This window comes from Acomys russatus, chromosome 6 (assembly GCF_903995435.1).
Source record: "Acomys russatus chromosome 6, mAcoRus1.1, whole genome shotgun sequence".
Classification (NCBI taxonomy): Eukaryota; Metazoa; Chordata; class Mammalia; order Rodentia; family Muridae; genus Acomys; species Acomys russatus.
Window position 1 is genome coordinate 32,412,758 of NC_067142.1, and position 27,180 is coordinate 32,439,937.

The following is a 27,180-nucleotide window of genomic DNA, read 5'->3' on the forward strand; positions in this document are numbered from 1 at the left end:
GCAGTGATGTTTGCGTGAAAATGCTATCTCTGTCACACCACCCTGTTCAAGTATAATAACTAATGTCACACAGCAGGAAGGACCCTGGTGATGATTGTGCCAAGCGCCAAGCTGTCAGTTCAGTTGCCCAAGATTGTGAATGGCCATGCAGCAGCCCCGGCCCATTCCCTGGAGGAGGTAGCCCCAGTGCTAGAATGTTGGAGAAGGGCTCTGAGGGAGGAGACTTTCTTAGGCAAGAAGAGTCAGCTCTCCAGGAGAAGCAGGGGGTTCCCTTGGCCATGCCTTGGCAAAGGGTTAGGGAGGCCATTTTGGAATCACAGAGATATGCTGAAAACTTGAGAAAGGGGAGGCCTTGCCTGCTTCTCTGTGTTATGGATTCAGTCAGAAGGCTCTTCCCTCCCTCCCTCCCTCCCTCCCTCCCCTCCCTCCCTCCCTCCCTCCCTTCTTCCATGACAGGTATTCGTACTTGTGCAGACTCATATGTTGACCTTGAAATTCCAGCAATCCTCCTGTCTCAGCCTCCCAAGGCCTGGGATGATGGACATACCATGAGTCAGCCAGGCTGTTCTTCCTTGTTGGGTGACCAGACCAACTCCTCTCCCAGGAGATGGGGTCAGCTGCTCTCCCTCCTACTGTAGCAGGGCAGGGGATCAACTCACTCTCAAAATAGGCCCAGCCGACGACGACGTGCTCTCTCACTTCTAGCCAAACCCAGCCTGGCATGTCCGCTGGCTGCTGAAGGGGCCCTAATTATAGCTGTGGGGCCCCCCCAGGGTAGAGGCAGCTGGGGCAGAGCTGGATTGTGCCAGTCCATGGCTGCTGAGTGTCTTCTCTGAGTGGAGATTTCCCACAGGAGTTAGGAGCACTGAAGAGGGAGGCTGCCTTCTCTGTAACCTCTGACCTTGGGGGTAGCTGCCCTGCCTGTGCCCTGTGGGTGTAGAAGCAGCTGGGCCTTGGGCCAGCCAGGAGGGTGTGGCAAGTGTGGACTTTGGCCCAGGGACAGCTTCTGGGAAAGGTAAACGGGGTGGGTCCTGCCTGTCTTTTTCCCTAGCCCCCAAGCTCTCTCCCTCTCCCTGCACCCAAATCTCCTTACTCTGAACTCAGAGGGTGTGGCTGGGTGTAGGCGAGGACCATGCAGAACATCTGGCCTGGGGTGCTCCATGGCTGTGCCTGTTGCTCCTGCCTCTCTCAATCCTAGGGGACAATGAAAAGCTCCTTCTTCTTCCTTTGACTTTGAGCCTGTTTGGGGGTATGCCCCTGGGCTGAGGAGAGGGGGTGCAGACAAATGAGTGGGCTGTGGGGTGGGGATAAGCTAGCTGAGTGCACTGAGGGCAGAGGAATTGGTGCTACTTCTTGGTGGCTCTTCTGTGTGGCACAGGGGATGGAGAGGTGCTGAGGCATTGAAAGAACTAAAGGAAGCTTTACTAACTCCCCCTCTTGATCTCACTTTAAGAAATCTTTTTGTTTGTTTGTTTGGTTTGGTTTTTCCAGACAGGGTTTCTCTGTGTAGACCAGGCTGGCCTCGAACTTACAGAGATTTGCCTGTCTCTGCCTCCCAGGTGCTGGGATTACAGGGATAGGCTACTACGCCCGACTTTAAGAAGTTTTAGAGTGAGAAAAGGAGCCTAGCACAGGACAGGATGGGCGGTCACCTGGACAGTGAGATAGCTTTGGCTATATGCAAGTTCTGCCCTGCCTGGAAATCGGGGCATGCTTTTGACTTTTAGATAGGTCCTCCTAGGCTTCTGGGAGTGTCTAGTAGGAGCACCCAGTGGGGGTCCTGCTCAGTTTGAGACTTGTCCTGGTTCCCTGGGAGGCTTACCTAGGGACAAGCTTGATTCTCTGTTTGTATTTGACTTCCCAAGCCCCCAGCCCCAGAAGACTCCTGACTTTGGGCCCCTTGTGTCCTAGGATCTGCTTTCCGGTGCAAGTGAACAGGCTGCCTCGGGAGACCCTGCTGTGTGCCACACTCTACGCCCTGCCCGTTCCCCCTCCAGGGGCTTCCTCTGAAGCCAATAAGCAGAGGCGGGTGCCTGAGGCCCTGGGTTGGGTCACTACCCCTCTCTTCAACTTCAGGCAGTATGTGAGCCCCAGGGGAGCGGCTTCGGGCCTTGGAAGGGGACAGCAGGGGATAAAGATAAAGCCTGGTTGCTACAGGTGACCCAGGGAAGGGTTGGCCACATGGGGCTCATTGTGAAGCCCAGAGGCCCCCATCCCAGTAGAGAAGCCAATGCATAGAACTGGTGACCAGGACCATTGATGTAACTTGGTAGGTGGGGGAGGGGCATGGGAGACCGTTGTCCTTGTAACAAGTCATCTAGCCCTGTCATCAGGAGGGCTTCTGAGGTCATCTTTCCAGGCCTCTCTACCTCATGGAGACATCCCTGCCAGCAGGTCATCCTGGTGAGGGAGTGTGAGCTCGGAGGGGCTTTCTGTAATGGAAGCCTTCCTGGAGCTTAGAAACGAGACCGTCCGTGGCCTGTGGGGATGATCCAAGGGACCCAAGTAGGGAAGCTTCAACTAGAAAGGGTTTGGAGGCAAGAGAGCAGGAGAAAAATGGCCAGCTCAGGCAGTGGTTGTTGGCTCATCTCGCTCTTCTTCTACCTTAGAGTCTTGACCTGTGGCCGGAAGCTTCTGGGCCTGTGGCCAGCCACACAGGAAAATTCCAGTGCCCGTTGGAGTGCGCCTAATTTCCACCAGCCGGACAGCGTCATCCTGCAGGTGAGACCCAGCCTATCTGTCCCACTCACCTATCACACAGCACCAAAGTCAGCTCCAAGGCCCCCATTGAGCTCTGGGTAGGAACTGTGGGCACGGGAAGAGATAGGACCGAGCACCTCAGTGAACGTGGAACACCAGTGGAAAGTATCCGGCCCCAGCTCACATCATCCTCTCAAGATGGGGTCCGAGACCTCCACCCAGGGCTCCCTTTGTGTTGAGACCTCATACTTCTAGGCCTGATCCATTCAGGTGCTTCTCTTGGGGCCCAAGGGAAAGCATTTCTACTAGTCACTCAAGGGACCTCTTCTCCTCAGAGGGAGGAAGGGAGGGAGGGAGGGAGAGAAGTTGGCTCAGTCCTAGTTCTGATTCCCTTTTCTTGGGCCCATGAGACGCTTCGCTATGGAGTAGGTAATGGCAAAAGCGACAGAAAATGAAATAGAAAGATACAGACTGCACGCTCCTGGAGGCGGGTGTTTTCGTCTTCTGACTCTGCACCGAGGGTCTAGGAAAGCACCCGGTACATGGCAGGGCATCCTCTGTGCTTGCTGAATGAGTGAGAAGAACTCTCTGGAGAACTGTACCTTTCAGCTCTGGTGCTCGTTTCAGGAGGATGTATATTTGGTGACACAGCAGATGATCACAGGCTCTAGAGCCTTCACTCAGGTGTGATCCCCGGTCCCAGCAGGCTACAGTGCCTTCAGGACCGCACAAGGAGGTCCCCAGGACCACACTAAGGACTCTCAGTGACTTACCTTATCAATAGATTAAGAAAGATGGTACGGTGGAGGAGCTTACCCTGTCATTCTTAAGTATCTCAACCAAGCCTTTCCCCCACTTGCCCATTTTTCCCATGTTTTTTTTTTCTTTTTTGTTTTCTCTGTTGATTTTGGTTTTTCAGGACAGGGTTTCTCTACATAGCCCTGACTGTCCTGGACTCCCTTTGTAATCCAGGCTGGCCTCGAACTCACAGACATCCACTTGCCTCTGCCTCCCAAGGGATTAAAGACATGGCACCACCCACCACTATCCCAGTCCACGTTTTTTTTTTTTTGTTTGTTTTTTTTGTTTTTTTTTGTTTTTTTTGATAAAACAGGCCCTCTGACTGGCCTGGTACTTACTGTGTAGATCAGGCTGACCTCAAAGCTTGCAGTGATATTCCTGCCTCAGCCTTTCCATGTGCTGAGATTACTGTTGTGCTCCAGCACCCTAGGATCTCTATGGTTTCCTTTCGATTTTTGCTGAACGTTTACAGCTGGGACTTTGGGCATCACCACAGGCATCTGGGTTATTTTACAGAAGAGCCTCAGGGAAGGGGAGCATGAGGGTGTGAGGCCAGGCAAGTGGCTGCGTGCACTGACATTGTCCCCTCTCCTTGCTTCTGCTTCTCCGATCCTATCCCAAGATTGACTTCCCCACCTCGGCCTTTGACATCAAGTTCACCAGCCCCCCTGGAGACAAGTTCAGCCCCCGCTATGAGTTTGGCAGCCTCCTGGAGGAGGACCAGCGCAAACTTAAAGACATCACGCAGAAGGAATCCCTATACTGGTGAGGCCCAGGGCACCTCCATGTGTGGCATGGGCTTCCCACTGTCTGTCCCTGTCTGCCTGACCTCTCACCTCCCAGCATCTAGTCCCCACCCAGGTGTCCGAGGGCTAGAGGTTGTAGGTGAGAGAGCCATTGCTATCACTGAGGCAAAAGGAGGTGGTGGCAGCCCCCAGACCTTTCTCTAGTTGACACTAGGGAAAGTGGATAGGGCAGGCAGGAAATGAGATCCAAGAATGTCCAGCCCCACACTAGTGAGTGACCTGCCCCTACCCCAGATACACTGTGTCTCCTACTTGCTGTCAAGTGGGGCAGCTGGCCACTGTCCTCACTTCCCTGTCCCTCCACCTCTTCCTGCCACACCAAAGGCCTTTGCATTTTTTTTCTGGCCCTTGTCACATTCCAAGAAGGATCAGGTGTCTTGGCAAGCTGGCAGCTCTCAGGAGGAAATGAGTCCAGGCTGATCTCATCCTTGAGGCTGCTGTGTCCACCAGGATTGGAGAGGGAGGGGGGTGAGAGTGAGCAGTCAGGACTCTTCCCTCATCCTAGCCGCCTCTCTGGACTCTTGCATGGCACAGTGCATATGCTGGGTCGGGGAACAAAAGACGCAGACATCCCCCTGCCCCCACTCTACTCCTGACCCCTCATTTCATTAGCCCCTCAGCTCCAGCCTCCCATTAAACACCTGATCCCAATTAGCTACAGACCCTATAAAGGCAAGAGAAGTCTCAAGAGGCCTCTCAGCTGACCATACCCTGACAAGTGTTACCCACCACCCTCTAGTGGCTCTGCTCGGAAGTAGTACCCTTAGGGCTTACAGGTCTGATGTTATTGGCCCATGCTTTTGGCCTCAGTCTGAGACAAGTCCTTGAGATGGGATCAAAGGTGAGATTTGGACCCCGCTTCCCCAAACTTTGCTTCACTTGGAGTCACTAACCAGTGCTTAGTTTCTATAGACATTCTGACCCAATTGCCATTGGGGGTGTGGCCTAGGTGCCGGAAGTCACCAAGCCCCTTTGGGTGATAATGTGAGGTAAAGTTGGGAAGCCACAGCATGGTGGTAGTGTGTGCAGCAATTCCCTTGGAACGGAAAGTTCTCTGCCCTCTGGCTCACTCTACCACTCTCCGCATAGGCTCACCGATGCTGACAAGAAGCACCTGTGGGAGAAACGCTACTACTGCCACTCGGAGGTGAACTCGCTCCCCCTGGTGCTCGCCAGTGCACCCAGCTGGGAGTGGGCTTGCCTGCCCGACATCTATGCTCTCCTGAAGCAGTGGGCCCACATGAACCACCAGGATGCCCTGGGACTCCTACATGCCACGTGAGTTGTAGCTCGCACTTGTCTCAGCCCCAGCCCTGCCATCACTGAAAGGCCAGCTTGGGGGAAGTGGTGGCCCAGACATGAGTGTTCAGGGCTTTTCCAGTTGTCCTTTTTCCTCTCATTTTCCCCTCATCTCATAAAACTATGCTGTGAGTACCCTCACATGCAGGCCACCTACACTCCACCACACTGTTATTAGGTGTCTGAGTGCTCTTCATTCATCCATGGCATGTCATTCAACTGTTGTAAATACTTCAGCATGGACTTCTTGATTTTTGGATGGGCAATGGTGGCTCACGCCTTTAATCCCAGCTCTCAGCTCTCTGGAGGCAGAGACAGGTGGATCTCTGTGGGTTTGAGGCTACCCTGGTCTATAGAGCAAGTTCCAGGACAGCCAGGGCTACACTGAGAAGACCTATCTTGAAACAAACAAACAAAATAAAAACCCAAACACTTTTGTTTTTGAGACACGCTCTCATGATGTAGCCCTACCTGGCCTGGACCTTGATTTGTAGACCAAGCTGGCCTTGAACTCACAGAGATCCAGAGGTCGGTCTGCCTCTGCCTCCTGAGTGCTGAGATTAAAGGCATGGGCCACCATGCTCTGGCACGGAGAGCTCAGGCTTTCATTTCTTTTTTTTTTTTTTTTTTTTTTCTTTTTGAGGCAAAATTTACATATAAGGAAACACCCAAACTTCATATATTCATCCAAAGTTTTTGTTTGTTTTTTTGTTTTTGTTTTTTGTGTTTTTTTTGTATTTTGAGATAGGGTTTCTTTGTGTAGCCTTAGCTGTCCTAGACTCACTTTGTAGACTAGACTGGCTTTGAACTTACAGCGATCCACCTGCCTCTGCCTCCTGAGTGCTGGGATTACAGGAGTGTGCCACGACGCCCTGGCTTTTTCATCCAAAGTTTTAACAAATGCTCTCCCTTGTATAGCCCAAACCTTTATCACTGAGTTTTAATTTTTTTTTTAAAAGATTTATTTATTTATCATATATACACAGTATTTTGCCTGCATGTGCCCCAGAAGAGGGGACCAGATCTCATTATAGATGGTTGTGAGCTATCATGTGGTTGCTGGGACTTGAACTCAGGACCTTTGGAAGAACAGGCCACGCTCTTAGCCTCTGAGCCATCTCTCCAGCCCCCTGAGTTCTAATTTAAACAGCCCTCTGTTCTCTCTTTCTCTAGAAGAGCTCATAGGGTCGCAGGGTTCTCAGTCTGAGACGCCCTCAGCAGCCTTTTCTAGATTGTACCCAGGCTTCTTGGCCGATTTCTTGCCAACTCAGTAATCAAATTGTACCTGTTGTTGAGACTTTTTGAGACCTCATCCTTGCTGACCCCTGCAAAACTCATTGCCCAGACTGCCTATTGGCTTATACAGAACCCCACAACTCTCACTTGTTTGCCTGGCAGGCTTTGCATCTTAGGATGTTACAAGAAAGCATGGTTCCCTCACCCAAGGACTCCTTGCCTGTAGGATTTCTAGCACAGTGGGAGTTGAGGAGGCGCTTTGGGAGTGGTGTGGAGCACTCTGTTCTATTTTCTTTAAAATGTTCACAGAAGGAGAAAGGTCACTTTCCTGCTCCTCCCTGCCCATGGGAGACTCTGTCCGTGGGGACTGCCATGCAGAAGAGAAGCAGATTTTGAGAGGGAGTGACTTTTCCTGCTCCAAGCTTCTGATACCAGACACAGGGTTTCCTGGCTCACATCTGAACCTCAGCCTGCCTGCGGTGGGGGGTGGTCAAGGCTCTGAACTCTCTTGCAGCTTCCCGGACCAGGAGGTGCGGCGGATGGCCGTGCAGTGGATCGGCTCCCTCTCCGATGCCGAGCTGCTGGACTACCTGCCCCAGCTAGTACAGGTGTGAGGACTTGCAGTTCCCGTGGCCCGAGCCCCTGGTCTTTCTGCATCTGCTCTTAGAAGCCGCGATCCCAGGGACAGGAGTCAGCTTAGATTTCGGTGGTTAATAAAACTTCCTGTTTGCTTTCTTCTGAACAGGCCCTGAAGTATGAGTGTTACCTGGACAGCCCCTTGGTGCGCTTTCTCCTGAAGCGAGCCATCTCTGACCTGAGAGTGACCCACTACTTCTTCTGGTAAACTCATGTGCAGAAAGAAGGGTGGCACACAGGGCCCTTAGGACAAGTATGTCTTCCCTGTGGCAGGCAGGAGAGAGGAACTAAGAGATTAGTAATGTTACTGTTCTACCCTGTGGCCTAGTATCTTTCCTCAGCGCGGGTCTCCATTCATCTCCTTGCAGCTCTGGAAAGATCATCTCTCTCCTTTCCCTACTCACCCGTGGTGGAGGATGTATAAAGGGCAATTAAGCTGTAGAGGGGGATCAGCTCAAAGACAGGGTAGACGTTCAAAGTCTATTTTCCCCTGAGGCATGGGGTGGGCTTTCTGAGTTGAGGTAGAATAGGACCATTTCCTCCGTTGCTCCACTCTGTGGCTTCTGAGTAGCCCCGCTTGCCCTGCCTTGCAGGTTACTGAAGGACAGCCTCAAAGACTCTCAGTTCAGCATCCGCTACCAATACCTGCTGGCAGCCCTGCTCTGCTGCTGTGGCAAGGGACTGAGGGAGGAGTTTAACCGCCAGTGCTGGCTTGTCAACACCCTGGCTAAACTGGCCCAGCAGGTCCGAGAGGCCAGCCCATCCGCACGCCAGGTGAGGAGGCAAGACTGTCTCTTCCTGTCCCTGTTTCCAGCTGAGGCATGTGTAACCAGGAGTTTCTTTCTCGGGCATCCTGAGACTAGGCTAGGAAGAGACTGTCTGATTTAGAAACTAGAGGGAGGTTGTCTGTAACCTGCACGCCACAAGCAGGAAGTTCCCAGGCTGGCTCATGAATGTGTTTTGTTTGGCTTGCAGAAATTTGCAGAATTTTGGCTTAGCTGTTTGCCTTAAAGGTTATGCATGTTCGTATGTGCTGGCCACTGCACAAGTATACTCAGCAGGTTGAGGCTTAAGATTCAGTCACTTTACTGTAAAGAACCCTGGCTCAGGGCTTAGACAGGTGACAGAAAGAGAGTCTGTGCCACAGCAACAGTGTTCCTGGTTTCTGACATCCGCCTGCCTATCTATCTATCTATCTATCTATCTATCTATCTATCTATCTATCTACCTACCTACCTACCTACCTATTTTTTTGAGACAGGGTTCTTCTGTGTAGCCTTGGCTATTCTGGACTTGATTTGTAAACCAGGCTGGCCTTGAACTCGCAGCAATCCTCCTGCCTCTGGTTTCTGACATTTAAAACTTGGGAGATTTTTTATATGTAAGTCTGGATCATTGGGAGCCAGGCATGGTGGCGCACGCCTTTAATCCCAGCACTTGGGAGGTAGAGGCAGGCGGATCACTGTGAGTTCGAGGCCAGCCTGGTCTACAAAGTGAGTCCAGGATGGCCAAGGCTACACAGAGAAACCCTGTCTCGAAAACCCAAAAAAAAAAAAAAAAAGTCTGGATCATTGGCTTTTCTTAGCAAGGCCCAGGCAGGACTTTATCTCTTGGGATGCCCTTGCCCTCCATTCTGTGCCTTCCTCTTCCGTTCTATGGCTGCCTTGTCTCTGTAGAAGCTCAGGTGTGCTTCTTGTGCACTGAACAAGCCTGGGGCCCAAGTGGGTGACAGTCCTTCCCAAGAGTTTCTCAGAAGTTGTCCCTGTTACTTAGGCACACGACTAGTGCCCTTCCACTGGGAGACACCCTGGCTCTGAGTGAAGCCTCTGGGCCTCTCACCTCACCCCTGCTTTTCCCTTCTCCCTCTGAAGGGCATCCTTCGCGTGGGCTTGGAGGAAGTGAGGCAGTTCTTTGCCCTCAATGGTTCATGCCGTCTGCCGCTTAGCCCCAGTCTGCTGGTGAAGGGCATCGTGCCCAGGGTGAGTCACTGCGAGTCGTAGAACTTCAAAGAATGGGGAACACTCCGGGGGAGGTGAGCGCCTCCTTTCCCTGCCTTAGGTGAGGAGGAAGCAGGCCAGACAGGTGACCTCTCCCCGGCTTGACTGTGTATGGACTTGGCTCGTCAGCCGTAACTGCAGGGCAGAAGAACTGGGTCAGAGGCCAAGGATGAAGCTGGGGGAGGTGGTGAGGACGGTCGCTGTCAGCCATGCTGCCCTGACTCACTGTCCAGCATGAGTTCTTTTGTTGGTTGTCATGCTCCGTCCTCACAACTTGTAGGCGGTTGGTAGTATTTTGAAAGTGTGTAGGATGTGGGATTTGCCAGAAACCACAAACTAGTAAGTCGTATACCATGATGGGAGGGGTTGGGGCATCGGATGGTAGGGCCATGGCTCCAACAACCTAAGCCTGGGTCAGAGAAACAAAGAAAGGATGTAGACTTTGAGCTCCCAGGAAATCTGGCAGAATCAATGACCGTGTCCTAAGTGGGCCAGCAGCAAGAAGGGAGGTAGCATTGTGACCCCACACGAAGAGGTCATTTTCCTTCCTGGGTGTGGACCACCCTGACGTTAGTCACTTGCCCTCTCGACCGTACAGGACTGTTCCTACTTTAATTCCAACGCAGTCCCCCTCAAGCTGGCCTTCCAAAATGTGGACCCACTGGGAGAGAACATCCGAGTCATCTTCAAGGTGAGACTGCTTTACCCAGCAGCCATGGTGGCACATGCCTGAAAATCTCAGCACTTACAGGGCTGAGGCAGAGGGATTACCATGAAGCAAGCCAAGGCTATGTAGTGATTGCCAGGCTAGACTGGGCTAGGTAATGAGCCACTGTTACAACAAAAACAAAGCAAAGCAAAACCAGTACTTTACTCATGCCTGGTAGGACTGAAAGCCAAAGAGGATGTTTAAGACTGGCAGGAAAGGCCTGGCCTGTTCTCTCCTGCCTTCTCCTCCCTCTTTCCTCTCCTCTTCCTCCTCTTCCATCCCCCCCCCCCCCACCCCTTCCTGGGGACTGAGCCACATCTCCAGGCCACTCATGCCACCTTTTTAACACTTGAAAAGGCTATCAGGTAAAAAAGGGATTTTGATAAATTCTGCATATGGCGCCAGAAGGTGAAGAGCGGTGTTAGGAGAAAGAGAGGCAACCGATAGCTCAGAATATCAAAGTACTTTCTGGGAGGCAGAGCTTCTCCCATAATGCCTCGGGTAAGGTGATGATTATATTCTAGTAAAGGATGTGGCTGCCAGGTGGGGAATTTGTGTGAGGTGCTGGTTAGCCTAAATGAACCTCGTGATTTCCTTTCTTTCTTCTTTTCTTTTGGTTTATCAAGACAAGGTTTCTCTGTGTACCCTTGGCTGTCCTGGACTCCCTTTGTAGACCAGGCTGGCCTTGAACTTACAGAGATCCCCCTGCCTCTGCCTCCCCAGTGCTGGGATGAAAGGCATGCGCCACCACTACCCGGCATGTTTTCCTTTCTGACTGGCTCTTCCATGGTGGTGCTGATAGTCCTGGAGTATATGTTTTGGGGAGGGAGGGAGGGGGGAGGGGGGCAGGTTGCACACTCCCTATGTGGGGGTTAGGAATAGAATGTGTTCTTAGCATTCACAGGGCTCTCGGTTCAATTTCTAGCACCCAAAAAAGTAAAATAAATGCACTCCTTATAGTACACCTTTGCTGTACACTAGTGTCAGTTACTGATTTGGTATAAACATTCAAGTTTGTGAAAGGCCTGGTGAGCCAGACAGGATAGTGTATATCTGTAATCTAGCACTCACAGGCTGAGACAGGAAGATTGCTAGCAGGTCCAGGCCAGCCTGAACTGCACAGAGAGACCTTGACTCTAACAAACAGGCCTAGTGGTCAGGGGCAGGTTTCTCTCAGAAAAGGAACCATAATTCAATCCAGATGGGGAACGCAGCAAGGGGCAAAGTGTCCCCTCTCTGGCTCCTTGACCTCGTGTGGGCCAGATTAACAGATGAGTGGTGCATCGCTGGAGGAGCTGCAATTTCTCCCTGCCACTGTAGTTTGATATGCTGTGGGGGTTTAGGAGCCCTGAAGAGGAAGAGGGAATGGGTTTTAATCACTCTTCTTCCTTATTCCAGTGCGGGGATGACCTTCGCCAGGACATGCTCACCCTGCAGATGATTCGCATCATGAGCAAGATCTGGGTGCAGGAGGGGCTGGACATGCGCATGGTCATTTTCCGCTGCTTCTCCACAGGCAGAGGGAGAGGTCAGTGGGGGAGCCCGGTGGGGCAATGCGTCCCTTCGCTCACAGCCAGGATCATCCCACGAGACAATATAGGGTGATCTGGAAAAAAAAAAAAAAAAAAAAAAAAGAAAGCAAGGGAGAGACCCTTGTAAAACAAAAGAGACTCGGAGGCATAGCAGTCTCTGTGGACTTTGGGTCTCAATCAAACAAACCAATTGTGGTTCTGAGATGTAAGAAATTTGAAAGTAGGCTGGTTTCAAGGGTCACTGTTTGTTTTGTTTTTGTTTGTTTGTTTATAAATGACAAGTGCAAGTTAATAATACTTAGAAGTATGTATACATGTCTGAATCGGAGTAGCAGGAGGAGGAGTATCAGAAGTTCGAGACCAGCTTGGGCTACAGAGTGAGACACTGGCTTGCTTTGTGGTACTCGGGGCAAGAGCAGCAGGAAGTAGGAAGCTAGCTAGGAAATGGAGGATGAAATGAAATTAGCAAACTCTTGGTGCTCGTTGAAGCTGGATGATGGTTACATGAGAACTGATTTTGTACACACACAAACACACCTTCGTGTTATATATATATATATATATTTAAGAGTCCCATAGTATGGCATCACGCCTTTAATCCTGACACTTGGGAGGCAGAGGCAAGCTGATCTCTGTGAGTTCGAGGCCAGACTAGTCTACAAAGTAAGTCCAGGACAGCCAGGGCTACACAGAGAAACCCTGTCTCAAAAAGAAAAAGGAAAAAGAAAGAAAGAAAGAAAAAAGAAAAGAGTTCCATAGTAAAATTTGAAAAGAGAAAAAAAAGAAACGTTATGGAGCCAGTCTAGACTATGTGCTGTGGGTGTGGCCTCCTTCCCATCATCCATCAGTGTGTATCCCTCCTGCTAGCCGACTTTGTCCAAAGGCCCTGGGACTTAGCTGGTGGGAAGCAGGTAGCCCAGCTTGATAGGCTCTGGTAGACACTTTTTCTCCGTTCTGGAGTGTGAGCCCGGCCCCTTCTCTCTCAGGGATGGTGGAGATGATACCCAACGCCGAGACGCTGCGCAAGATCCAGGTGGAGCACGGAGTGACCGGCTCCTTCAAGGACCGTCCCCTGGCCGACTGGCTACAGAAACACAACCCTGGGGAAGATGAATATGAAAAGGTAGGACTGGGGGCCACTCAGAAGCCCAAAGCTGTGCATGACTGAGGCATATGGCTCTGCTACCACCAGCATGCGCACACACACGAGCCAGCTCAGCTTTGCTGAGGGAAAGTATGTACTGTTTCTGGACCTGTGCTTCTGTGAAGCTAGAGACAGTCAGGTGATTGTTGTAAATTAACACTGTCCTCTGGGGTTGGTCAGAGAAACCTTCGTTGAGTCTTCTGAGGGTAGGGGAGCAGCATTTATTGCTGTTGTTGTTTGTTTGTTTTTGAGACAAGCCTTCTCTGTGTAGCCTTGGATGTCCCCAACTCTCTTTGTAGATCAGGCTGGACTCAAACTCACAGCAATCCTCCTGCCTCTGTCTCCCTGAGTGCTGGGATTAAAGGGCATGTGCCACCATGCCAGGCTGAGGGGCAGCTTTTGAGAGCTTGTCTATATCTGTCCTAATTGTGGATCCTGGCTGGTTCACATCACACTCTCAAAGGACTTGACTGATGCTGCATTGAATTCAAGATGGCAGCAAGAGGTGTTGCATATCATTTTAACCCAGCCTCCCCCTTTTTTTTTTGTGGCCGTGAGTCAGATGGAACTGTATGGGGCCGGTATGCAAGCCAAGGTGGAGGCAAGTGAGAGACTGACCTGACAGCAAAGAGGCCTGGCTGGCTGCTGACTAGAGAGAAAAAAGTGAGCTTGCAGGGATGGTAGGGCCTTGGTGGCCTGCTATGATGCGTGGCCAGTCCATGGCTTCATGATTATAGTTTGGGATGAGAGTGGAAATGGGTGGGTCATGATTAAAAAAAAAAAAAAAAAAACAGAATGTGGCACATACTTTTAATCCTAGCACTTGGAAGGCAGAGAGAGGCAAATGGAGCTCTGTCAGTTTCGAGCCAGCCTGGGCTACTATAGTCAGACTGTTTCAAAACCAAACAAAAATGACAGAATGTTAATTTCTGTAAGGCTCACTTCAAGGGGATGTAGATACTAATTTATGTTGATTAATGCATTTTATTCCTGAAGGGAGATGCGCAGGCAGCCTTATTTTCATCAGTGTATGTCTGATGAGCATGTGATCGGGAGGTCTTAAATGGCCCTAGTAAGTTTGTGGCCCCCAGTCACTGTGTGCTCTCAGACTAATACACACTTTTATGACTTCTATCCCTACTTGTGTGCTGACGACTCTGAAGCCCTTTCCCCACGCAGCAGTATACGCTTCTATAGTCTTTGCTCAGTGGATTTCTCTATTGCATCTCTGTTATAATCAAACTCAGTGGAGGCAAAGCTGAGCGCCCGGTCTCTCCTCACCTCCTGATGCCTGCTTTCCGTGTTCCCTACAGTGAATGTAGGACGTTATAGTCACCCAAACCAGAGCCGCTGGCTTCCTCATGCGTGGTTCCTCTTCCGGCATTCAGAGACTTTTTAAAGTCCAGAGCCATTCATGTCACACCTTAGCTCTGGGCTCCTCAGAGGCTCCTAAGAGATAAATTCAACATCTGCATGGCTGCCTCTGTAGTCCAGCCTGGCCTGCCCCAGTCTCATGCCCTGCTCACTCCGTGTAGGGGACACTTGCACGTGTTTGGTACCTTTAGACGACAGTGCCTCTTTGCCTAGAAACTCATTTCCTTTTTCTCAGCCTCGAAAACGGTCTCTTCTACATTGAGTCAACATAGTACCCTATTGAGTCTTCAATCCCTCCTGCAGACCCATATGCTCCTTGCGCTAACGTGGTTTCCAGGTGTCAACGCCTCTCATAACAAGCACCTCTCCTAACGAGCACCGTGCTAGGCGTTGGAATTGTAATTACTCTGTGCCGGTGGTGTCTGCAATAAGCAGGCACACACCTGGAAGCTAACTTTGTTAATCCCCCCCCACCCTCCCTTTTGGTTTTTGAGACAGGATCTCGCTCTGTAGCCTAGCTCAGGCCGACCTAGAAGTCATGATCCTCCTGCCTCAGCTTTCTGAATGCTGGGATTGTAGGAGTGAGACACGGTGCTGCTAGTAGTTTCTTGCGGTAGTGCCCAGACGAAAGAACTTGGCTGTGTTCAGTGAACAACACCCACATTTCATCAGTGAGACCCTCAAGTTGGGAGGAGGATCACATATAGATTGAGGTTCATGCTGGCCTAACTCAAGGAGGAGTGTCATCTGGTGATCTTCCTTATCTAAGGTATAAAGAATGCCTATGATGGGGCTGGAGAGGTGGCTCAGCAGTTAAGAGCACTGGCTGTAGTTCCAGAGGTCCTGAGTTCAATTCCCAGCAACCACATGGTAGCTCACAACCATCTGTAATGAGATCTGGTGCCCTCTTCTGGCTTTCAGGCATACATGGAAGTAGAACACTGTACATATACATAATTAATAAATAAATACATCTTTAAAAAGGAAAAAGAATGCCTATGATGGGCTGGAGAGATGGTTCAGTGCTCTTCCAGAGGTCCTGAGTTCAAATCCCAGCAACCACATAGTAGCTCATAAGCATCTACAATGAGATCTAGTGCCCTCTTCTGGCCAGCAGGCACACATGCAGTCAGAACATTGTATACATAATAAATAAATAAATCTTTAAAAAGCCTGTGACAGCAGGTTAATGGAGATGTTAAGTCTAAACTGGGATCGATCGGATGGGCTATATTTCTATTCAAGCAGTTTCTTTTAATTTGTAGATTCTTTTTTCCTTTCTAAGAAATGATCTTTCCCTTGCAGAAGCTGAATTCTATGGTACTTGTTTTGTTGAGACAGTGTCTCACTATGCAGCCCTGGCTGGCCTCTGCCTCCTGAGTGCCACCACGCCTGGCCCTTCCCCCTTTTGTGTGTGTGAATAAACATGAGTAGGGTTGGTGCTTGCTAAAGCCAAAGGAGGGTACTGGGCGCCTGCCCCTATCTCTGCTTTACTGTCTTTGGTTAGGGTCTATGGATGAACTTGAAGCGTGCTGTTTGCTAGGCTGGCGGGCCAGTGAGCTCCAGACTCTGCCCCTGTCCCGCAGCACTGGGGTTGCAGCCATCATACCCAGCACATGGTGCAGCGGATTCAAACTCAGGTCCACATGCTTGCAGCCCAAGCTCTCTTACCCAGCCCCTCCCACCCCTTGAGCCCAGAAATATCCCCAACACATTTTACCAAATAGAGATGGCTGAGCTTCAAGTGCAAAACACTGCAGGAAGTGTGAAGCTGGCTCAGCTCTTCTCTGGAGTGAAGTGATTTTAATTAGGTAAGCATTTAGCCGGCTTCGAGCACTCTGGGAATGGAGTGTTATTTGGGGCAGGAAGAAGGGTCAGGCGCCTTCCATTTCTCAGTAGCCAGACTCGAGTCAGGGTTGTCACGATCTGTGGGAAAAGTTATTAGCATCAGCCTTTCTGTCCACTAAGGTCTCCCAATCTGGACTTGCTCCTGTCTACGGATTCTCCAGCCCCCCTCCCCCTCCCCCGGCAAAAAAAAAAAAAATTCAAATTCAGGTGAAGGATGTATATAGGCATAAACCCACTCGGGAGGTGGAGGCAGGCGGATCGCTGTGAGTTTGAGGCCAGCCTGGTCCACAAAGTGAGTCCAGGATGGCCAAGGCTACACAGAGAAACCCTGTCTTGAAAAACCAAAAAAAAAAAAAAAAGGAATACGTGGAAGATGTTTCTGTGTGCATAAGTATGCGCTTTGGTACACGATGCAAGTGAACAGGCAGGGGTTGGGTGCTGTGGAGGTCACGCGAGAGAGGAGGGTCAGAGTGCGGCCCCACCACCCGCCTCCGCTCTCGCAGGCCGTGGAGAACTTCATCTACTCTTGTGCTGGCTGCTGTGTGGCTACCTACATTTTGGGCATCTGTGACAGACACAACGACAACATCATGTTGAAGACCACGGGCCACATGTTCCATATAGATTTCGGCCGCTTCCTGGGCCACGCCCAGATGTTTGGTAATATCAAGAGGTAAGTGGACCTGCTGTGTAGAGGAGGGCAGGAGTAGTTCGGAGCTGGGGCGTAAAACTTTTTGACTGAAGCAACTGGGCCTCAGAGCCCTGACCCTGGGTTGAGCAGAGGCCAGAAGGCTGATAAGGAGCCCGAGTTTGTACAGAGCTTTGTGGAAGGTGAGGAGCTGGGTGGCAGCTGAAGAGAACCCGGTGGGTAGGTAGCTGAAAAGTATTGCTGATCCCAGATCTGAACCCATGATGAGGGGCGAAGGAAAACAGGCCCTGATGGCACTTACAAGGTGACCCTTCTCTCTCCATATTGACCTTCTGCCTGTATGTTCCCTTGGCCCAGGGACCGTGCCCCCTTTGTCTTCACCTCGGACATGGCATACGTCATCAATGGGGGCGACAAGCCTTCCAGTCGCTTCCATGACTTTGTTGACCTTTGCTGCCAAGCCTACAACCTCATCCGCAAGCACACCCACCTCTTCCTCAACCTTCTGGGCCTGGTGAGGAGCTCCGTCTCTTTGTGAACCCTCCTCCTTTTTCCCTGGCTCCATCTTCAAGGCTGCCACCCACCCCCCCCCCCATCACTCCAGAGCATTCTTGGAGACCCACTTCTCCCAGCTGTGTGATGCATCTTCCATAAAGACAGTCCCCAAACCACCAGCAACAGTAATAACCCCTTGTTTTAGCCCCCTTGGTTCCTGTGGCCCTCTAACCGTCGCCCATAGCATCTGTCTTTATAAGCCCTGAGGACCAGGAAACCTAGTATAGAAAACCTTGCCTCAGGGCAGAGAGGAGGCAATGCTGGGCTGCTGTTCCAGGCTCTCCCTCCTTCTTCTCCTCTCCTTAGATGTTGTCCTGTGGAATCCCTGAACTCTCAGACCTAGAGGACCTCAAGTATGTGTATGACGCCCTGAGACCTCAGGACACAGAGGCCAATGCCACCACCTACTTCACAAGGTAACACATGGCACAAAACAGTGTTACCCAGCCAAGGTATCCACAGGAGCAGGCTGGGCAGCAGGAAAGGCTTAGCGGGGAAAGTAAGTGCCAGGGCATCAGTCTGCTCTCCCGGTTTTTGCCTTGGTGATCACGGCATTCCTGTCTGCATCCTGGCAGAGGTGTATAAGTAGAACTATTGTGTTGGTGGTCTTGTTGTTTTTTTGTTTTTCTAGACAGGGTTTCTCTGTGTAGCCCTGGCTGTCCCGGAACTCACTCTGCAGACCAGGCTAGCCTCAAACTCAGAGATATACCTGCCTCTGCTAGAATTAAAGGCGTGTGCCACCACCATTTCCTGACTCTTTATCTGTTTTTACCAGGTCCCAACGAGAGACTTAGTCTAGGAGACAGTGTGGGAGCTAGATTAGTTTTTTTGTTTGTTTGTTTTTTTCTGAGACAGAGTTTCTCTGTACAGCCTTGACTGTCCTGGACTCACTTTGTAGACCAGGCTGGCCTCGAACTCGCAGTGATCAATCAGTCTGCCTCTGCCTCCCAAATGCTGGGATTAAAGGTATGCGCCACCACTCCCAGTGAGTAGAATTTAGCCTTTTTTTTTTTTTTTGGTTTTTCGAGACAGGGTTTCTCTGTGTAGCCTTGGCTGTCCTAAGACTCACTTTGTAGACCAGGCTGACCTCGAACTCACAGCGATCCATCTGCCTCTGCCTCCCGAGTGCTGGGATTAAAGGTGTGCGCCACCACCGCCCGGCTGAATTTAGTCTTTTTGAGCAGAGCTTTTGTGGTCCTTGAGTTCCATTTGATAGCACTATTTATACTTTTGCTGTCCCAAGTTCCCACCCACCTTGACAGGAGGAATAAGACCTCAGGATCAAACTCAGTGTGTGCTAGTGAGACTGTTACATTGGGAATGTAATTTGATCTCGGGGTTAATTTCAGGATTCAGGGTTGAGCATGGTAGCACACACATGTAATCCAAGGATTTAGGAAGCTAAGAGAGGAGGGTCGCCATGCATTGAGGCTACCCTGGGCTACCCTGGGTTACACAGTGAGATCCTGTCCTCTCCCCAACCCCACTAAAAAAAAAGAAAAAAGAAAAAGATATCTCAGGACTTAGGGAATATTGGGTTGATAGCTGTCAAGGCAGTGGGAGGTTGGGGCCATGGCTGCATCCTTTGTGTCCCATCTTCCTGCACAAATAGGTTGATCGAATCCAGCCTGGGCAGCGTGGCCACAAAACTCAACTTCTTCATCCATAACCTGGCTCAGATGAAGTTCACGGGTGCAGACGACCGGCTCACGCTTTCCTTTGCGCCCCGCACACACACTCTCAAGAGCACTGGCCGCATCAGTGACGTTTTCCTCTGCCGCCATGAGAAAGTCTTCCACCCCAGCAAGGGCTACGTAAGCGTCCGCTCCTCCCTCACCCTCTGTTCTGACCCTCTGTGGCTTCCCGTTCACCCATCTTCTTGGGGGTCAACTCTTGCTCCACGCCTGTACAGTGGGTCCTGGAGTTTACCGAGGCTCTCGCACTGGGAGTTAATCCCAGAGAGACCAGTTCCCTGGCTGAAGTGACCTGCATAGGCTCAGGGAGCTGCATTGCTGAGTAATTCTGTGAGTCGCATGTCATGTGAGACCCAGGCAGGGAGGCCCTGCCTGCTTTCCGGTTTCTGCCTGTGTGCTGCCTACCCTCTTTTCTCCACCGGAGACTCTTCTGGGACCCTCTTCCTTCCTTCCTTCCTTCCTTCCTTCCTTCCTTTCTTTCTTTCTTTCTTTCCTTCCTTCCTTTTGGTTTGGGGATGTGTGTGTTCGAGACAGGGTCTCTCTATGTAGCCCTGGTTGTCCTGGATTCCCTTTGTAGACCAGGCTGGCCTCAAACTTGGAACCTTTCTCCTCCAGGGATGTAATGCACACACACATACACTACCATCTCCCCCCCCCACGGCCCCTCCAGGAGGCAGATGGTCAGGCAGGTGTACTATGAGTTTTGGCCTTTGCAGATATATGTGGTGAAGGTGATTCGAGAGAATTCTCATGAGGCAACTTACATCCAGAGGACGTTTGAGGAGTTCCAGGAACTGCACAATAAGCTGCGCCTGCTCTTCCCTTCTTCCTTCCTGCCCAGGTAGCCCCCCCTCCCCACCCCACCCCCCAGTCCTCTCAAGCTGAAAGATACAGAGGAAGGAGGAGGGATGGAGCTAGCAGGACTGCTGTTTCAGGAAGGACAATTTCAAACTAAGGAGCTGCTGGCCTGCTCTTAGGTTTGGTAACAAGTGCGCCCCCTGCTGGCTGTTATCACCAGCCAGGTCCCATCTGCCCTGCACTAGCCTTGGAATAGGCTTAGAAAAGCCAGAAGGAAAGGCAGCTGAGGGAAGCAGGGTTCACTTGGTGAACTGGAACATGACTCACTGTTTATAACTTATCAAACGAATGTAAATATATATATGGCATTGAAAGGGAAGGACCTTCGATACCTACATCATGAGCAAGCCTAAATGAAATATGCCAGTCACAAGAAAATTTAAAACCATATGATTCTACCTATTGGAGTCCCCTAGAGAGAGAATGTAGAACCAGTGACTGAATGGTCACATGCGATACTTCAGTTCTGCGAGATGAAAAGAGTTCTGGGCCCACCCAGCTGTGCGTGACATTTATGCAACACCGTGAATGTATTTCAATGCCTCAGAACCGTACACTGTCTTAAAATGCTTGATGGCTAAATGCTGGAATTGTCTGGGGTCCCAGGAGAGAGAGAGAGAGGTGGGGAGAGGGGGAGAGAGAGAGAGAGAGAAAGAGAGAGAGAGAGAGAACATGAATTTACAGAGAGAGAAAGACAGATGTGAGCACGGACTGGGAGTCTGGTAGGAGTCAGGGAGGCTTCTGGGAAATGAGAAAATGAGGAGCAGGTGATGAAATGTCCTTTCTATTCCATCCCCCATCCCTATGTCCTTTCTCTGCCTGTCACCCTAGCTTCCCTAGTCGCTTTGTGATTGGCCGCTCTCGGGGAGAGGCAGTGGCTGAGAGGCGGAGGGAGGAGCTAAATGGCTACATCTGGCACTTGATTCATGCAGCCTCTGAGGTGGCTGAGGTGAGTGGGTGTTAGTCCTAGGGAAGTCATGGGCGGGGGGTTGGCTGTCTGCTGAGTGACCATTAGAGAACACAGGTCCATGGTGGTCTAACCTCAGGCCGCGCTTTTGTTCAGTTTTCATTTGTGATGCTTAGTTGGAAACCATCTCCAGAGAAAGGCTTGTGTTTCAGCCCCAGGAGAACTCAGTTGTATCTCCTGCCCCACCCCCTCAAGCTGTTCCTGTTGGTAGGGATGTAGAGAAGAGAGGTGAATAGTAAAGATGCTTTTGGCCTGGCTTGTTTTTTGTTTTGTTTTTAATTTACTTATTGTCTGTTTTGGTTTTTGAAATGAGGTATTGATTTGTTTGTTTGTTTTGTTTTTCAAGGCAGGGTTTCTCTGTGTAGTAACCCTGGCTGCCCTGGAACTCACTCTGTAGACCAGGCTGGCCTTGAACTTCTAACAGTCTACCGTTTGTTCGTTTGTTTGCTTTTGTGTGTGTGTGTGTGTGTGTGTGTGTGTGTGTGTGTGTGGTTTTTTGTTTTTGTTTTTTAGGTTTTTGTCTTGTTTTGTTTTTTGATTTTTGTTTGTGTTTTTTGAGACAGGGTTTCTCTGTGTAGCCTTGGCTGTCCTGGACTCACTTTGTAGACCAGGCTGGCCTCGAACTCACAGAGACCTGCCTCCAGTGCTAGGATGAAAGGCATGTGCCACCATGACCAGCTGCGGCTATTTATTCTTTAAAAAAAAAAGTGTGTGTGTGTGTGTGTGTGTGTGTGTTACTGAAGAGTGTTCCTGTTTTCTGGTCTGTTGCAGTGTGATCTGGTGTATACCTTCTTCCACCCCCTGCCCCGGGATGAGAAGGCTTCAGGCCCAAGCCCTGCTCCGAAGTCCTCAGGTACCACACCTTCCTGGTGGCACCCGTGCTGAACCACAGCCCCACCTCTTTGTCAGCTTTCTTTCCTGTTCAGTTGCTTACTCTTGGGGGACTCTGGCTTCCCATTCAGGTGGTGGTGTCCCCAGCTCTATGGCTAGGTTCCCTAGGGGATGACTAGTTAGTTAGTTAGTGGCTATCCCCTCAGGTAGGGCAGACTCCTCCAACGCTACATCTACTTTCCAATGCGTATCAGAACCGTGACAGGCTGGGGCAAGGCTTTATTCAAGAAGGAAATAGAAATGTCTGCCTGGCACCAGCCAGGGACACTTACTGGCCTCTGGGCCTTTCTCAGTTTCCTTTATCCCTACAGATGGGACATGGGCCCGGCCAGTTGGGAAGGTCGGCGGGGAGGTGAAGCTGTCCATCTCCTACAAAAACAACAAACTCTTCATCATGGTCATGCACATTAGGGGCCTGGTAAGTGCAGGCAGAGCCCTCCTGGGGTCCTTACTCTTTCTGCTGGGAGTTTTTGGATGAGTCACTCCTTCTCTGCCCCCTGGATAATCAGAGTAACCACAGAAGTTCACCAAGCCTCCACCACAGGCTGCCCATGCCAGGCCTGCGGTTGACCAGGACATTCAAGACACAGCTGCTCGCTCCCTCGCTTGCTCCTTGTGGTCAGCAGCCGGCATCCTGAGTCCTGGGAGGCTCTTTTTAAGATGATGTTGGTGCCGCCCTCCAAGGGTTGCTCTGGGATGAAATGAGGTGATACTGGGAAACGCTTGCCTTTCTGAGTAGCACTGTTGTTATGGTAGTTATAGTTTGAGGAAAGAGAAACCCAGGGGCTTCCTGCCTGAGTATAGTAATATAGATACATATAGACAAGTGAGCGTAGACAGGGCAGCCACTGGACTTCCTTCAGGCATGGTCAGGGCAGTGTATAATTAATTTTGTCACAGGTTCTAGCACCGTCATGAGCAACGTGCAGCATCCCATGTTGCTTACTTTGGGGATTGGGTCATAGCAGGAGAAGCATGTGCTTTTGAGTGAAGGAAACCGTGGTTTCGGGGTCACATTCACTCAGTCGTCACTCTCTAATTCAACAGATTATCATCTAGTACCTACTAATACCTTAGCCCTTGACGCAGGAGAGCTCAAGACACGGTTGAGCGCCAGGGAGCTTGCAGTCTGTTTAGAATGAGCAGACAGTAGACTGGACAAGGGAAAAACGATGGTGTGTCAATGAGTCGAGAACTGAACAAGAAATAGAGCCGGGAGGGACGAGGCTGGTGTTTGCATTAAGGGGTCAGGTAGAGAAAAGCCTCAGAGATGAGGCTTCTGCGGAAAGACTTCCTGTGCATGCCCTAGCTCCTGAATAATGACACGGAGACTTCTAGATCTTATTATAAACTTCAGGCACTATAGCTGGGCAGGTGCCAAGCTACTTTTACCTGGTTGTGCTGGCCTGGAGTGTTTCCCAGGCACGTGGCTCCCTACCTGCTATCTTAGTTTCGCCTTAGCTGCTGCTTCTCCATCTATGACCTCATGATGACTCCCTCTCTCACTCTGGTCCCCACCTGAGCCCCCTCCCTGCCGCTGGGATCCAAAGTCCCACCTTAGTCTCTCCTGCCCAGCTATTGGCTGTTTAGCTTTTCATTAACCAGAAGGTGATGGAGAGCAAAGTCTACGGCACATCAAGACAAGAGAGGCTTCATAAAATGACAGTGCCAATGTCTGTACTGTAATCACATCTCTGGGCACAAAAATCAGCATTTAAATATACAATACACAAAAACATCCTCCAATGCCAACAGAAGGGCCTAAAATCAGAGAGAAGAGGATGGCTTCAGACATGGGAACAGTTAGGTCTGAAGGCTCAGGCTTCAGGAAAAAGCCTGCTGGGGGCTGTCAGGAACTGCTAATTCCCAGAATTGGGCAAAGGGACCAATGGGCCCCATAATAAGGCTCTAGCCTCAGTCCTGATGGAAATCCTTCCGGGTCTTTGGGTAAATGTGCTGTGTTCTCACTTGAGTGTCCGGGAATGGGATTCTTAATTTATTTATTTGTTTTTGTGAGGCAGGGTCTCAAGCTAGCCATGAACTGGGACTCAGCATGTTACCCCCGCTGGCCTTGACCACAAAGCAGTCCTCCTGTCTCAGTCTCAGCCTCCCAAGTATTAAAGATTTCAGCTTTAACTTAAGTGTGAGCTTAAGTCCCAGCCCCACCCCCAAAACAAACCAGAGTCAAGAGAGTGAATCAGTAGTTAGCTGACCTTGAGCAAGCAGTCTCTCTGACTCCTCCCTCTACCTTTGAGGGCTTAAAAGGGACCAAATGGCAAAATAATCATGGCCAAAAGATGCCTGGGGAGACTCGATAGTTCACTTAAAAATAAGCCAGCACAGTGATGCATTCCTTTAATCCCAGGAGTGGCTCTCTGCGAGTTTGAGTCAAGCCTGGTCTGTATCGTGAGCTCCAGGACAGCCAGAGCTATGTAGAGAGACCCCCATCTCAATAAGCTGAAACTGGGGGCTGGAGAGATGGCTCAGAAGTTAAGAGCACTGGCTGCTCTTCCAAAGGTCCTGAGTTCCATTCCCAGAAACCACATGGTGGCTCACAATCATTTGTAATGAGATTTGGTGCCGGTGGAGACAGTGCCCTCTTCTGGTGTGCAGGTGTACATGCAGGCAGAACACTGTATACATAATAAATCAATAAACCTTTAAAAAAAAAAAAGCTGAAACTGAAAAATTGTGTGTGTGTGTGTGCGCGTACACACAAATGTGTATATATTTAACATAATCCTGGTAGGTATTTTTATCAGCATAGTGACCTGGAAGGCAGACAAGAATTTTAGGTGTGTACTACAAAAGCCAGAGGTGGAGTGAGAGAGGATCTAGATTGGAGTGTGGCTTCAGGGATGACTGGAAAGTGAGAGATGCTGCCAGGCCCTTCATCTTCTGCTCTCATTCTGTCATAGCAACCGCTGCAGGACGGGAATGACCCTGACCCCTATGTAAAGATTTACCTCCTCCCCGACCCTCAGAAAACCACAAAGAGGAAAACCAAAGTGGCCCGGAAAACCTGCAACCCTACCTACAATGAGATGGTATGTAGAAAACGGGGGTGCGCCGGGGAGGGCAGGGGCTGGCAAACCACTCCCTTGATTATTTATTTCGTGTTTTTGAGACTCAAATTGCATATGTAACTGAGGCTGGCATCGAATTCTAAGTGTGAGTCACACAACACCTGGCAACAAACTGTCCATTCTTTTTTTGTTTTTGTTTGTTTGTTGGTTGGTTTGGTTTGGTTTTTCAAGACAGGGTTTCCCTGTGTAGCCTTGGCTGTCATGGACTCGCTTTGTAGACCAGGCCGGCCTTGACCTCACAGCAATCCACCTGCCTCTGCCTCCCAAGTGCTGGGATTAAAGGCATGCGCCACCACGCACGGCATCTTTTCTCTTTTTAAATACTGGTTTTATTTGTATATGAATATGCCCATGGTTGCCAGAAGATCGACTCTGACCCCCTGGAGTTACGGGCGGTTTTGCGCTTTGAGACAGCAAGCACTCTGAACCACTGAGCCATTTATCGGGGTGTGTGTGTGTGTGGGTGGGTGTGTGTATGTGTGTGGGTGTGTGTATGTGTGTGGGTGTGGTCCCTCCCCCATGTGTGCTTATAAGCCTAACCCTTGCAGCACCTGCCCCTTTATGATGGCAGCTTTGAAACCCTTAGGGTTGTGAGTCTCAAGATGGGTCTTGGGAGCCAGATGGTAGTGGCGCACGCCTTTAATCCCAGCACTGGAGAAGCAGAGGCAGGCGGATTGCTATGAGTTCGAGGCCAGCCTGGTCTACAAATCAAGTCTAGGACAGCCAAGAGAACACAAAAGAAACCCTGTCTCAAAAAGAAGAAGAAAAAAAAAAGATGGGTCTTGGGCCCTAATATACAAGGAGGGGAATCCTGCTGGCTCTGTGTAGAGGCTGTTCAGAGGCTCCAATAAATGTAATCCCAGCATGTGGGAGGCAGAGGCAGCACTGGCTGGGAGATCCGGGTCAGCCTGGACCACGTGTTACCCTAGGGACTGGAGCATCTCTTCTGAATTCCCCGTGGCTTCCTGCCTGTTCTCACAGCTTTCCTCTCTTCCCAATGCCTGCATTTGCAGTTGGTGTATGATGGGATCCCCAAGGGAGACCTACAGCAGCGGGAGCTCCAGCTAAGCGTGCTAAGTGAGCAAGGATTCTGGGAGAACGTGCTCCTTGGGGAGGTGCACATCCGCCTTCGGGAACTGGACCTGGCCCAGGAGAAGACTGGCTGGTTCGCACTGGGATCTCGAGGTCACGGAACCATATGAACCCAGTCATGGCTCAGACCTGCAGCTGCTGCCCAGAGCTGGGGGGAGAAGGCTCTCCCCTGCCTGCCTCCTTTGCTAGGAAGGGACAGAGCCCTTGGTGGCCTTCCCCGTGGTCCAGGTGGGCTGAGGAGCCTGAAAGAGGAGAGCGCTCTCTCCACTGCCCTTTCTCCTCCATAGGCTATATTGGAGCTGATTGTGCCCAACAGCCCCTTGCAAGCTGTGGACCTGCAGCAGAATTTTAAGTTTACCTTGTGTCAAGGGAGCAATGCCTGCTTTGAGGTGTGCGGAGTGCGGGCTCTCTGAAGTAGCACTTGGGTGGGGGAGGGTAGGTGGATATTTAATTTTTATTTTTAAAAAATGAAATAGTAATGTTGTCCTAACTGGGACAGAGAGCTTTGTGTGAAAGGGGCATACCATGCCTCGGAAGGCAAAAGAGAGACTTAGTGTTTTTGTTTTTGGTATGATAAAAGTTCTTATTGGACTTTTTTCCCTCCAGGACTCTTTGGGTTTTTTGGTGTTTTTTTTTTTTTTTTTTTTTTTTTTTTTTTTTCCTTCTAGCGATAGGAAATGTTGGGGAGGGGCCCAGTGGGTCCTCGGTGAAGCCCCTCCCACTCAGGCAGACTGGGGAGGCATGGGGAGAGCCGACTGGCTTGCTGGGCTGACGCCCACTCTGGGCCATCCGATTTTGCCTCCAAAGGAGAGCCGCGTGATAGCTACGTGTGTAAGGAAGGGCCTTCCATATTAGGGTTCCACCAAGGACCTATCTTCAGGGACCCATGCTCTTTAGGGCACAGTTTTTCTTCTCTTCTTCCCCTGCTGGTTGGCTCGACCGCCTTCCTCTCCCCTCAGCCCTCTATGGATCCTAGTGTACGCACTGGGGTGCTTCTATGCCCCGTCTTATTTGATGAGACAAAATGCTGCCAACCCTTAGCTCTGGACCACGCCTGTAGGCGGCGGGTGTGTCGTGGCCACTTGCTGCGTTGTTTCTGGGGAAAGTCCCATGAGACCCTCTACTACTTTCTCTCCCAACCCCTGTTTCTGTCACACTTTAAAAAGAATTTCATTCTGTAAGGAAACAAAAAGCTGTTTAGTGTGTAGACAAAGGGATGCCCAGTCCATAGCAAAGGGGGCCGGGAAGAGTGAGGATTGGTCAGTGCAGCTGTTTCTTCTGGATCTTTTCCTGGCTGGAGTAGAGC

General features: G+C 50.6%; 1 protein-coding gene across 1 annotated transcript in view; it reads left to right on the plus strand.

Moving 5' to 3' along the window:
* Nucleotides 1-26,025, plus strand: part of Pik3c2b (phosphatidylinositol-4-phosphate 3-kinase catalytic subunit type 2 beta) — a 44,521-nt gene extending 18,496 nt beyond the window's left edge. The window contains exons 12-32 of the mRNA XM_051147406.1: nucleotides 1,912-2,079; nucleotides 2,610-2,721; nucleotides 4,124-4,266; nucleotides 5,397-5,585; nucleotides 7,357-7,450; nucleotides 7,588-7,682; nucleotides 8,072-8,252; nucleotides 9,350-9,457; nucleotides 10,074-10,166; nucleotides 11,583-11,712; nucleotides 12,703-12,839; nucleotides 16,586-16,755; nucleotides 17,089-17,245; nucleotides 17,593-17,702; nucleotides 18,899-19,100; nucleotides 19,697-19,821; nucleotides 20,670-20,787; nucleotides 21,577-21,658; nucleotides 22,008-22,114; nucleotides 24,615-24,743; nucleotides 25,796-26,025. Of these exons, the coding sequence (XP_051003363.1) occupies nucleotides 1,912-2,079; nucleotides 2,610-2,721; nucleotides 4,124-4,266; nucleotides 5,397-5,585; nucleotides 7,357-7,450; nucleotides 7,588-7,682; nucleotides 8,072-8,252; nucleotides 9,350-9,457; nucleotides 10,074-10,166; nucleotides 11,583-11,712; nucleotides 12,703-12,839; nucleotides 16,586-16,755; nucleotides 17,089-17,245; nucleotides 17,593-17,702; nucleotides 18,899-19,100; nucleotides 19,697-19,821; nucleotides 20,670-20,787; nucleotides 21,577-21,658; nucleotides 22,008-22,114; nucleotides 24,615-24,743; nucleotides 25,796-25,984 (2,839 nt within the window). The 3' untranslated portion in view covers nucleotides 25,985-26,025. The remainder of the gene's footprint in view (nucleotides 1-1,911; nucleotides 2,080-2,609; nucleotides 2,722-4,123; nucleotides 4,267-5,396; nucleotides 5,586-7,356; nucleotides 7,451-7,587; nucleotides 7,683-8,071; nucleotides 8,253-9,349; nucleotides 9,458-10,073; nucleotides 10,167-11,582; nucleotides 11,713-12,702; nucleotides 12,840-16,585; nucleotides 16,756-17,088; nucleotides 17,246-17,592; nucleotides 17,703-18,898; nucleotides 19,101-19,696; nucleotides 19,822-20,669; nucleotides 20,788-21,576; nucleotides 21,659-22,007; nucleotides 22,115-24,614; nucleotides 24,744-25,795) is intronic.
* The last annotated feature ends 1,155 nt before the right edge of the window (nucleotides 26,026-27,180 follow it).